Consider the following 13,633-nt stretch of genomic DNA (forward strand, 5'->3'; position numbering starts at 1 on the left):
AGGCTTATATTACCACACTTTGATTGATTCTATTATTGACTTCACAAATTCCAACCATCGTTGCCCAAGTAGTTCTCCGCGACTCACTAATGTATGTGAATAAAAGAACATCGAATGGAAATACATGTTATAATTTTACATCTTTCACCGTAACGCCATAAGTTACAGCATGCCGTAATTTTGCGGTATTTTACGGGGTATTTTTATCCTACCATATAAAAAAATGCGAGTTCCAAATATGGAATAATTACGCGCGTAAGCGTTATCTAATAATAAAAGCAAACATTGCTGCCATCAGGGTTTGACCGGACTACACACAAAGTAGTTCGCTGATTCTGTTCTAAAAGTTTTGGATTTCGGCATTCACATGATGTATCCTTTGACGGAAAAGATGTATAATAATAAGGTTATTACGAGAATACCTCGAAGTATGCATGCGCATCAGTCGATACCCCAGCTGTACTGTCTTCGTGCATACTTTGAGGTATCCTCGTAATAACCTCATAGTATTAAACGGTGTATTTGGATAACTGGACAAATTGCCACATAACCGCGCTATATATAAGAGTGGAAGTTAGTTTATTGTCATTTTATCCAGGGAATTATTAAATGATGTATATAAATTGCTGTTTATAACGAATATATAACATTCCGTGGTGAAATTACTTTGCATTTTAGTTCACAAACGCATTGAGAACGGGACGGATGTGATTTTAATAAGGTAGCTGTGCTGGGGTAGGAACAATACGACTGCGACCAACGGATCGAGAAGCCAATGCATGATAATTGTGTCCTGTCATGGATGACGTAACATTGATGTAACCTGACTTTTAATAAATGTAACAGTAAAACAAACATCAATACTCCGAATGTAACTCGACATTTTTGATAATTTCGATAATTTCATGAATTTTATGAATGCAATTAAGGTTCCAATTTTTGTTAGGTACAGTAAATGCACTTGCGTGCTTTTTGAATTGTTTGTTATGTCGACCAGACAGACGGAGAGACGGACAAATAGACGGGCAGACAGGGTAAAAAAGGGCGGAGTGGCCAGACGTGGAGGAGGGATCGAAAGGAGCGGACGGGAAAAAGGAAGAACAAAAGATGGATGGACTGAAAATGGGGGGGGGGGATTGACGGAAGATCTAGGATTTGGACTTAAACAGTACACAATATTTGTCAGATGTTTAAAAAACATTAAATGTCGCAGTTTTACTAAAAAATAGACCCGCGGTTTTCAACAATATATATAATTTAACAATACACTCCAAATCAAAGCAAAGCTGGCAACCATAATTAGTACAATGTAATTTGAGTCGATTTATTTTCATCATAGGTGACAGGTGATGGAGTCTTTTACGAGTGCTAATTATGACACGGAATCCATCGATTCTTCGGGAAGTAGTCGTGGTTCCTTGGACCCTATATACCAATACGCCACACTTGATGGTAGAGTGCAAACACGAAGTTTTCAATCGTCAAAGAAAGGACTTGAAGAGGAAGAACTGACCGAAAATCGACATGGCTCGCAGTCTCATAAATTAGCAATTGTCATTGCTGCATCAAGCATCTTTCTGGTGTTCCTTATCACCGGCGTCAGTTTTTATTTTGTCGGTAATGTTTATTTTTAATTGTTATTTTAGTTTCAAGAAATCCTGCCCATGTGCTTCGTGGAGAGTCGTGACCAATAAGAAAGTTTGCTTACCAACGAATTGCAGAGAATTGATACGCATTTGTAATGTTGAGTTGAATACAACAATTGGGCGAATTGTTTGCTTACATCATAATCACAATTTATTCTCAATAAAACAAATAACGCTTAATTCAAACTTTTCTCTTAGTCTACACAGACCCAAGGCAGTCGGACAGAGACCAAGTATCAGGTGAGGTATTCAATCAGCTGAAACCGTACGCTAATTTCTATCGAGGCTAAATTGCAAGACCTTAATTTCAAACTGACGTAGGATGTTTATTGTAATATCACTCAACTCTTATGTGTTGAACACGCATATTTTCTATAGATCACAAAGTCTCATCGGATTTGAAGACTTACGATATCATGTAACACAGACGTCAATTGTGAAATCGGACCTTATGTCACATACCTTCTTAAATTGATCATAGCCGGTTTGAAAAAACAGCAACAACATTGATGCCATTATTGTATAGTGTTAACAAGTGTAAGCCCATCTCTCGTTCACAAGAAGCTATTATATCAAGCTTAAATCGATCGAGGATTTAGTATTAAATACAATTTATCCTCAAAAACAACGGGTTCTGTAAGGGAAGAAATCTGATATGCCCCATTTGAATGTCTATTTACAAATGTACTTACAGGAAAACACATTAACGCACTAAACGTGGGATTTGAACTCGTGATCACCTTTGTCACTCAAATTTAGAGTAGTTGCGATCCACCAAAGTGCGAATAATGTGTATAAAATAACACACACCGTCTTTTGTCAATAAGTGCCGACGGCACTTGTACAATGAACAGTTGAGTTCACAATCCCAACCTAATCGTCCGTGTATTCTCTTCACTAGACCAATGTTATTTTAACAAAATAAAGCGACTGTTGTAGAATTGTGGGTCTTCCTTTTATCAACAGCGAATGGACGTTTGAATCAAACTTTTAAAACTAATAAAAAAATGTATTCTTCTGATCAGCTCACCGCACTACCGAGGAACCGAATTCACTAACGAACAACCTCGGCGCCGTACTGGTGTTAGATGCAACTGTAACGCTCACTGGTATCCATGGCAATCAAGTGACATATTCGAATAAATACAATGACACAACATCTCAAGAATATAAAATAGTTGAGGACATCTTTATATCTATGGTAAATGTATTCGAATAATACTAATATATTTCCAGTGGTATTGTTTATTTCATATGTGGTCAGCACATTGACGGCTAGCCGAAAGGACGCTGTTGTAATTGTTTAGTGGGAGCTGTTGAACAACTTAAAGGGACATACGCTACATTCTGAATATATGTTTGAATTTGTTTGTTTCAAATGTCTAATTAATTAAACTAATTACCCACTAAAACAAATATAATCAGTGAGTGTGTAATCTGCGTATACTAATAGTTGCAGGTACGTACCTAAAATGTGTTAATATGTGGTCTATTAAGCTGATACATGTCAAATATTTGTACATACATGCCCGAAAGTGCGTGTGTGTGGCCTATGGACCAGCAGTTGTATTTTACAGCATTATTTCAGGTACGTACTTAAAAAGTGTGTTAATCTGTGTTTGTGGCCCATATGATTTCTACGGATGCAACATTATTTCAGGTACGTACTTAAACAGTGTGTAAATCTGTGTGTGTGTGGCCTATGATATTTTACAGCATGTAAATTATTTTTGAAGCTATGTTACCGTTTTGATAAGATAATATCACCACAAATGAAATCCTACACGATCATGGCATACTGTATTGATATTAGGATTCGGTATACAAAATGTATGAAAACAAATCAACAGTTGCAGTGTTCATCTGGAGTTTTGACATTGACAAGACATTGAATGACAAATTATCATTACTTCGTAAAATAAAAATCTAGAGATACTGTGTCCGTTAGAATTTATTCACAAGCACACTTCGATTACGAGCACGCGAACATAACACGCACCAATACGATATTTGATGAAAAGTTGATAGCTCAATCCCTGGTTATTACAATACATGTGTGGATTTGTTGCAGATGGATGAAATATACACCCAGAGCACATATAGTGAAATCTACAACAGAACAGAAGTAGTTGGATTTAGGTGAGAATGTTTAGTATTCTCTCTTTACAATAATTAAATAAGGATTTGAAGAACGTCAGATTAAAGGAATTATCTTGGTACCAGTATTTAACTGTTTTAAAATAAAATCCCATACAGCGTCAATGCCACTTGCAGACCTTATGTTTATAGCATGATCTACTTGAATAATTGGTTGGTGCCTCATTGGCTGTATGCATTGAAATCGATACATCTTTCTCTCAAAGACTTAACCATGTATTGTGGTACTGCTATCACTGTACTACTTGGTTTTGTGCTTTGACATCCACACATCTTTCTCTCAAAGACTTAACTATGTATTGTAATACCGATATCACTGTACTACTTGGTTTTGTGCTTTGACATCCACACATCTTTCTCTCAAAGACTTAACCATGTATTGTGGTACTGCTATCACTGTACTACTTGGTTTTGTGCTTTGACATCCACACATCTTTCTCTCAAAGACTTAACTATGTATTGTAATACCGATATCACTGTACTACTTGGTTTTGTGCTTTGACATCCACACATCTTTCTCTCAAAGACTTAACTATGTATTGTAATACCGATATCACTGTACTACTTGGTTTTGTGCTTTGGCATCCATACATCTTTCTATCAAAGACTTACTATGTATTGTAATACCGCTAACACTGCACTACTTGGTTTTGTGCTTTGGCATTCATACATCTTTCTCTCAAAGACTTACTCTGTATTGTAATACCAATATCACTGTACTACTTGGTTTTGTGCTTTGGCATCCATACATCTTTCTCTCAAAGACTTAACTAAGTATATTGCAATACTGCTATCACTGTACTACTTGGTTGTGTGTCTTGACATCCATACTTTTCCTCTCACTGATTTAAACATATATTGTAATACTTATATGCGCATGATATTAATTCTAGTATGCCCTCCTAGTGGTAATCTGGGCATGGTATTATTTCTATTATTGTGTCCTAGTGGTGTTGTCAAAAGTGGATAAATTGCAGCTTCCTGTGACACGTTTTCTAGTTTGACTGTCTTAATCCTAAACTACGTTTTTGTATAAATTTATCATGATAAGTAAATTCCCAATTTCGTATAATTCATGAATGTATTTATTGTTTCAGTGCCGGGAGTGTCATAGTACACTTTTACATTTACTTCAACTTGCATTCAGTGTATAATGTAGATGACGTGTTAGAATCACAATCAACAAAACGACCACCTTTAGTACCTAGCGCAATGAATTTAATGGACGTCTTCACCGCATCAGTTGTCGACAACTCTGAGGTAGTAACAATCAAGGATGGAAGCATTTCATTAAACAGAGGTATCTATAACAGTGATATATATAGTAGATAACATTTGGTAATCGTTGTCCCAAGTAACTATTGAAAATAGCTAAACGTTTCGAGCAATGGCTCATTATCGATAGCATAGAAGTAAATGTTTAAATGTATAGGTAGAACATACGAACGTAACAACACGTACAACAACTTTGAAATGAAATCATTGAAATATTCCACTATAGAACATGCATACGCGCATACTACCTATGTTTTACCTATCCTCGGGGGCGGAGCTACGTCACAAGACGTTCCACGTTGCTAAGACGCGCACCACTGTACATGTATTTCTATGGGCTCTGTGCGCGCTGCTGTGGAACGCCGGTCGAGCCGGGGAAAATTCGAGAAAACAACACAAACTCAACTTTGAAGTAATCCTGAGCAACCAAATTTATATATGTTACACACGTAGGGCTAATGTTGTTATACTGTTCAGGGGAGTCTCAACAACCATCCCAAAATACCGTTTTCTGAGAGTTTTCGGCCTTTGTTTTCACCGCTGTGAAAATACCCGGATGTCCACCCCCGAGGATACATTTAAACGTGTTTTTTGCGTCTCACATATATAGTAAACAAACACAATTTAAGTATGCAATGATGTATTGAATTACGTTATAACAATTAAATATTCATCAATCTTGTTTCAAGCTGTTCAATATTCTAATGGAGAAGAGGGTAGGGAAATCTTGGATACACTGCGCTCAACTGAACAAGCCTCTGTGTCCAAGTCTGCAACTGAACAACCCACTGAGATCAAGTCTACAAATGATCAAACAACTGCAAAAGAACAAGCCACCGAAACCATGTCTTCTACCACGGAAAATAAAAATGCCGACAAAACAAATAGTGTCACGACAACCACAAGCCAGCCATCGATTTTAATTCCTGGTATGTGGAATGATGATGATCAAAACTTGACATAGTATTGCTCACTAGTGTTATGTCACGTTCTATTGTTTGTTAAATAACAACCTAGACGTATTGAACATTATTATACATATGTCACCGTAACGCCATAAGTTACAGCGTGCCGTAATTTTGCGGTATTTTACGGGTATTTTCATCCAATGCGAATTCCAAATATGGAATGATGACGCGCGTAAGCGTCCTCTAATAAGAAAAAAAACAAACATGGCTGCCACCAGAGTTTGACCGGATTCCACACAAAGAAGTTCGGTGATTATGTTTATAACACTTTGGATTTCGGCATACCCATGGTGTCTCCTCAGAAGGAAAAGATGTATAATAATAAGGTACTCAGAAAGTACGCCGCCCATCGACCTCTGAGGTGTGAGTCGGTCGATACTCCAGCTGTAGCATACTTTGAACTTTGAGGTATCCTGGTAATAACCTTATAATAGTCATAGATTTTCTATGCTAAAATATCACACATATTTTCTCAAATAGGATGTGGCTCAGATACTTGTAAAAATGGAGGAACGTGTTTCCGTTTCGTTGACAGAATAACCTGTAGATGTCCACATTCATTTAGTGGCGATCGATGTGAGTTAAGTAGACGTAAGTTATCACAGTATAATTATGTGTTTTTAGAAACAGAATTGGTGTTAGATCTGTTTGTTGCAATTTTAGTGCCAAATCAATGAACATTTAATATAATTATTGTTGAAATAAACCAATATAAAAAAACACATCATGCAATTGCGTTCGTCATGTATTAGACAGAGTAGAGCCTATACATATTTCTTATATACTGCTAATCCACAGTGTCATTCGTATCGACAATTTAGATCGTTCAGCTGACACTTGTAAAAACATGTGATTAAATGTGTGTTTAAATGCATTTAATCTTAAACAGTTTGTAATTCATCATACTTTGGTATTATGTAAATGAGGCATAAATTTAGATTCTGGTGAATTCAAATAAATGTTTATTTATATTCCTGAAACTATAACTCGTACATTCATTAAAGTACAGAAAGTCTTTATTTATTTATTTATTTATTTATTTATTTATTTATTTATTTATTTATTTATTTATTTATTTATTTATTTATTTATTTATTTATTTATTTATTTATTTATTTATTTATTTATTTATTTATTTATTTATTTATTTATTTATTTATTTAAAATACACGTTATATTTATCAGAGAATGACCCAGTGCTGTCCTGTGAGGGCTTAAATCCCTGCAAAAATGGTGGTACATGTAGTGACATGCCAGATGGGGTACATTGCTCGTGTGCGGAAGGGTACACTGGACGTGACTGTAGCTTAGGTAAGTTGTCACAATCTGTCTTTTAGTGTGAAGATCTTAATATATATATTAATTGCCACCAATCTGATAAAAGTTGTTTTATTTTCATAAACTCACGTTAATTGTTACAATTAAAGGTTACATAACCAATAATATGAAAAAAAATTAGAAATAGAGGCTGGTACGTTGTTTGGAAGTGGATACAAAATATCTGATAAAAATAAAATGTTTATATGGGAATAATTATATATTTTTAAATATTATTTGTTTTATTTATTGTTCATTATTGTATTTAATGATTTTTATTTGGTATTATTTATTTATTTATTTATTTATTTATTTATTTATTTATTTATTTATTTATTTATTTATTTATTTATTTATTTATTTATTTATTTATTTATTTATTTATTGGTCACACCATTGGTTATTTCACAGTCAGATAAGAAAACTTAAGTGAAAAGAGGAAAGCAATGAAAAAAATAATATTTTGACAGATTGACGAAAACAGAAGCACTATAGATATTTGAATAATAAAACAAAGTAGCTGAATCCAACACTATTACATCGAACAGCTGACCCAGTTACTGCAGTTGTCCGCAATCTCAAATTCTCCTGGTTTCTATTGAAATTTCACTAAAAATACGCTCTGACTTCCTGCATGGCAATACTCATCGGTGATTTGAATTTGATTTTTAACACATTGTTGAATCCCTAATTGTCAATTCATTTTCGTTAATTATTACTCATTTTTTTCAGAACCTCTCACTTGCATTTCAATAAATCACGTTGACGACTGCATGACAGTTGTCAATTACACTGCAACCTCGTTTCCAAACTTCCTGGGGATGGATCTATACAACGCCATAGCAGCGTTAAGTTCGACGAAACTCTTCTATCAATGTCACCCGTCTTTGATGGCTTTTTCCTGCATGATTATGTCACCGAAATGCTCAAACGGCATGTTTTATCTGCCGTGCAAGACATTGTGCGAAGATGTCCGAGACGCATGCTTGGAAACATTTTTAAACATATACAAAACTAATTGGACTGTCAATTGTGACGCACTTCCTGTGTACGGCGACCCGGATGTAGGATGTGCTGTAGGTAAGGTGTTACAAATATTTGAATTCAGTTGACCACTAAGCTTAGATTAAACCTTTAAATTCAAAAGTCAACTTTCACAACTTGAATAAAAGAACTTGAAGAAGAACAAATCTTAAGTTTTTTATTTTTGTGTGTGAAAATGATCGACTATTCGGTGTAACTCGAATGAAATGTCATAATTTAAGTCACAATCGGCTGTTTAAATTCGTTTGCCCCATCGTTCAAGCGGAACGAGTTCGAAAACACTATGCTGCATACAGGTTCGGTGGAGCGGATAGACACCAATAATACGTTCTATGTCGCCCTTTATTGCAGATCCTGTGACATCAACGACGTATTCCCCAGGTAGTTAGTCTTTTCGTTATCTTAATTTAAACGTTATATGTCGGTTAAATAGTCCATGAAATTACTACAGCTATTAGACAAGTTCGCCTGCTAGAACGAACAAAGCATGACAAATAATTGTAGAATTGTGGAAATGTAATACTATACAGGGAACTTGCAACGATTGCAATGAACGGAAATCTGAAAAATATATTTTATACTTCAGTTGTAATTGTTGTGTGAACACTTCGTTTTTATGCAGAAAAATACAGTATTTTCACCAAGTAAAATCATATTTATTAAAGTTATTGTTCATACACGAGTTGTTGAACACACTACATAGTTTGTTATTTCATTCAGCTCCCTTCAGTCACAATTCAAGACATATAACAGGCAAAAATATAGAGAATATAGCAAACTATCTTTTTTCTATAATATTCTTATGTAATCAGTAATTTTGAAAATTATTTATGGGTTCATAGGGAATACATTTCGTTATGAATTATTTTTAATATAAATTTCTGAATTATCTAGTCAAAATAAGTTTTTTTCGGGTTTTTTCTCCCCCCAAAAAGGAAGGAATTTCACAATGTCGGAAACAGAAAGTCTTTATCGAAGTGTTTGTAAACTGTTATATTATTCTTAGATAAGTGCCAAGAACTAGGCTCTCCCGTGTGTGACCATCTTCACCCATACGGCGGAGTAGCACCATCGGGCAGGAGAGCAACAGATGCGGAAGACGCCCAAAGATTCGGTGACTTCACGACTTATGAAGGTTGTCACGAATACATCGATGTCTTCATGTGTAGCGTCTTAACACCAGAATGTCTAACGGACGGAAGCTACAGACTTCCCTGCAGAGCGTTCTGTGAGGAGGTGGAAGCCGTCTGCAGAGAGGCCATGCAAGGTTCCACCATTACGTGGCCCGTTGAATGCTACGATTTACCAGATGCCGTGGAAGATATTAGTTGCATAAGTAATGTATAATCCTTTTTTTCTTGATTTACAACGTAAGAACTGAATGTTTGTAAATGCATTTGTGACTGCGTCTTGTTCAATACGACGTATATAAGGCTATGAAATATATTGCGTACTCACACGAAATTTGAATACGCTCCACACCACCGCTCTTTAAGTGATATTTTATTTTCTACGAAAACACTCCATTAAAACAAGTGGTTGGTGTTTTTAGTCGTTCTTTAGTAATAGTTTAATTATGCATATTACTTTCAGCTATAACGGCATGTACGGCCCAACCCTGTCACAATGACGGTGTTTGCGAACCCTCTGAAAGCGGTTACAATTGCACCTGTACCCTGGGTTGGCGCGGAGAGAATTGTACAGAGAGTAAGTGTCAAACCAAATACTAGTATGTATGTTTTCACAACAAAATGGCGCCTATCAGATCACGTGGTAAATACCCATAGGACCTTATTATATAATGTCGCGGGCAGAAACTTTTAGTTTACAGGACTTTTTTTTAAAGGAACCCTGATCACAAAAAATGAATGAATGGCAAAATATTAAATAAGAAGTATAATTTTAAATATTGGTGATAGATTTTTCATATATATTGTTATGATTTACAGATATCGATGAATGTGATCCAGTACCATGTCAGAATGGTGGAGTTTGCATTGATGGCATAGGAGATTATTCGTGTAACTGTCCATCTAGATGGGCTGGCAAAAACTGTGGTGAGTACACCTTATCCGATGTTGTATTTGTATGCACAATTCTTCTTCGAGATTTTGACATGTTAAGTTGTTTGTATACTGTAAATGCAACAGCTTCAACATTCGCAGGATGTCCACCTAGGCAATAACCGAACAACACCGAATAATTCCATGAATTCGGTTGTGATCGGGTTTCGAGTACTACAGGGTGTCATCAAGTAACCACATCGTACGAGGGATTTTATGCTCGGCGATCAAAGATGGACTATATTGGAACGCACCAGACTTTTAAGTCGATTCTTGTATAACCATTAGATTCCTCCATTTTGAATTTATTAGGCGGCCATTTTACCCATGTTAACACTGCGTCTCAATGAATGAACTTGGAAAATTATTTATTTTCTAGGCCGAAACAGAATTCGATTAACAATGTGTGATGGGATCTATTTTAATGATGACAATAAACAAATTTAGATCACTAAAACCCGCGAACGCCGTAACTTTAAGATTTGATTTTGGCCAAGTCCTTCAAAATTTGAAAAAGCGTATAAATTTTGTCGACAACACAACTTTAACATGGACATGCTAGAAAATATAAAATGCGATAATTGCGGTGTTTTATTCTACATCTAAATAGGAAGGTAATGGTCAAGGGTCATTGGCTCACCAGTCGAGTATACACCCGTTTATATTGACAAAACACTTGGCTCTGTGACATTGTCCAATCACAAAATAAACATATATTTTTATATGAAATATTTATCAGAAGTAGAAGTGCAAGTATCAATGATAAAATTTGGTAAAATCATGCCTAACCTATCAATTTATTTTATTTCAGACTGTAGAGACGTGACAATCGAGGAGTGTCGAAACCTTCCATATAACTCGTATTCAGGTCCCAGTGATGGGTTGACGAATTTCGCTTCTGCGAACGCGTTCCAGCGATTCATGTCGACAATCAGACCGTATGACGGATGCTTTCAGTACATCGACACGTTCATGTGTTCCTTGTTTGCCCCAGAATGCACTAGTAACGGTCAGTACAGGCCACCATGTAGAGGCTTCTGCGTAACAGCTCAGCATTACTGTGAACCTATATTTCGTGCTGGAGGAATTGATTGGCCAGTCAACTGTACGGTCTTGCCGGACTCCATAGACCCTACAATATGTCTGGGAAGGGAGTATATTACTATTAATACTGAGGGTGAGCGATGCTAGTCATTATTTTTCTTGTTGTTCTTGACCATCCTGGACGTACAAGTGCAACTATAATAAATGCAACTAAATTGGCGATGGGAGATCCGACGATTACCGCCCCTTGTGAGTAAATGTCAGCAAATTAGTTAAATTTATTACATTAAAGCGGGGGAGTCGTCACCTACGCATGCGTCAGATGGCTATAGCGTGTCATTTGCGTATTTAGCGTGTGTTGTTATCTTCGTTTGGGACTCAATTCCCGCGCGTGCGCAGGTGACGTCCCCTCCGCTTTAACCACTTGTATGTCATCTGACTATGTTAGATGTCGGCGGCTTGTGGAGTAAGGACATAATGAATTGATCAGGAATAACAAACCGCTAATTTGTTAACCCACGTCACAAAAATTGCTCTTCTAATAGCCGACGGACGGCTTTGGGGTTTAAAAAAAAAAGAATTTTACATTTATACACGGCCAAAGTGGCCAACAACGCGAGCAGCCAGTCAGAGACAGCGTTGCAGCTGGTGATTGTATCAGGGGGAAATTCTTCTCCTCTAGGGTTCTCCACACGTGTCAGGGGGAATCTCGTCTCGTCTCTCTATCGCGTCCATTTGAGGTGCGGAACCGGGAAAGTCACTTAAACCTTACAGTCAAATAAGACACACACAACGAAATACGTTTCAACTCTCGTCTTAGTCGGTCAGTCGAGCACTCTATAAGACACAGCGCCCTGGGGAAAAGTCCCCAAGACTATCGCAAGGCTGGCCCAAGACTGCCTCTAGACTGCGTCAAGACTCGCCCCAAGACTCTCCGGGACTGCGTCTGTTCTGGTGTACTCGCCAAGACCAACAAAAACAACTTTATTCATTTTCAAAACCTTAACCAATTACAAAGCAGTAAAAAGACTCTAGGGCGTAACTTTCAATCATAAAGCCAATCACACTAAGTACTGAACACGTCATATCTTTTGATTAATCGTTCACTACATTAATAACTGCAAATACTAACTGTCAGAAATAGTAGTCCGGATAGCGACGGTTATCTTGTAATTAGTTCCAAATCACTGAACCAAGTTCCGTCCAGAACTTCACATGGCCTAAACGATGCCAGACATAACACAGCCATTCACTCGTAATCAACTAATTAAGTCGATTAACAGATACGCAAAAACAATTTCATCATAATTGTTTGCAATAATGAGAGGCAAGTCATGGTGTTACTGGTCAAAATTTTCCACTGCAAAATTATAAGCCGTTGTCGAAAATTTCCAGTGTGTTGTTTTGGATTTATTTCAAGTAGTGAAGTCGTGTCAACAGATGATATACGTTGGAGAATAATTGGTTGAGGCAAATATGTTGACCCTGCTTTGAACTTTAAAGGGCGGCAGTCGTCGTGCCGCATCCTGTTCGATATGGGACTCATAGCGACGTATACAACGCATTTAAAATACATTGTTTATTTGCATGAAATTCGAACACGCGCTGCTCGACGACCACCGCGCTTTAAATTTAAACAGTCAGTGTAAAGTAGCTAACACCACCGGTCATCGGAAAGTTGTTCGGGCTGCTCCCTCACAACACCCCATTGTGTTTCCTAAATAGACGTAATTTAAATTATCAATATAACATTTTGTAATGGAATGTTGTGAGGTTAATTAATTCATATTTCTGCTTGTGCTATAGCCATATGTGGAACTCGCACTCTATATGAACCAGAAGACCGTGTAATTGGCGGAAGTGACGCCACCAAAGGAAGCTGGCCTTGGCAGGCCTTACTTTACCCAGGAGACGATTTATGCGGAGGAGTTATAATCAGTGAATTATGGATACTGACAGCAGCTCATTGCGTGTAAGTAAAAAGGTCCATACATACATTGTTTGATAGTAGTATGACGTAGAGATAGTTGAAATTGACTTTGCAATAAATCACAGTTTATTATTGTACAATTTCACCTCCAATTATGCATGTGCACACGATTGCATTGGCCGTTCTCGT

At 36.7% G+C, this 13,633-nt stretch overlaps 1 protein-coding gene across 2 annotated transcripts in view; it reads left to right on the forward strand.

Moving 5' to 3' along the window:
* Positions 1-13,633, forward strand: part of LOC100377031 (uncharacterized) — a 43,027-nt gene that overhangs the window by 11,012 nt on the left and 18,382 nt on the right. Inside the window, exons 2-16 of one of the 2 annotated variants that reach the window (XM_085507909.1) lie at positions 1,340-1,617; positions 1,845-1,886; positions 2,672-2,847; positions 3,718-3,785; positions 4,901-5,103; positions 5,768-6,007; positions 6,527-6,637; positions 7,232-7,357; positions 8,096-8,443; positions 8,759-8,788; positions 9,414-9,743; positions 10,001-10,114; positions 10,357-10,464; positions 11,282-11,647; positions 13,321-13,486. In XM_085507909.1, the coding sequence (XP_085364035.1) occupies positions 1,350-1,617; positions 1,845-1,886; positions 2,672-2,847; positions 3,718-3,785; positions 4,901-5,103; positions 5,768-6,007; positions 6,527-6,637; positions 7,232-7,357; positions 8,096-8,443; positions 8,759-8,788; positions 9,414-9,743; positions 10,001-10,114; positions 10,357-10,464; positions 11,282-11,647; positions 13,321-13,486 (2,696 nt within the window). In that variant the 5' untranslated portion in view covers positions 1,340-1,349. Of the gene's footprint in view, positions 1-1,339; positions 1,618-1,844; positions 1,887-2,671; positions 2,848-3,242; positions 3,307-3,717; positions 3,786-4,900; positions 5,104-5,767; positions 6,008-6,526; positions 6,638-7,231; positions 7,358-8,095; positions 8,444-8,758; positions 8,789-9,413; positions 9,744-10,000; positions 10,115-10,356; positions 10,465-11,281; positions 11,648-13,320; positions 13,487-13,633 lie in introns of those variants that run through there. The other variant, XM_085507910.1, reaches the window with a different exon arrangement.

Source organism: Saccoglossus kowalevskii, chromosome 14 (assembly GCF_978046115.1).
Source record: "Saccoglossus kowalevskii chromosome 14, keSacKowa6.1, whole genome shotgun sequence".
NCBI classification, from domain to species: Eukaryota; Metazoa; Hemichordata; class Enteropneusta; family Harrimaniidae; genus Saccoglossus; species Saccoglossus kowalevskii.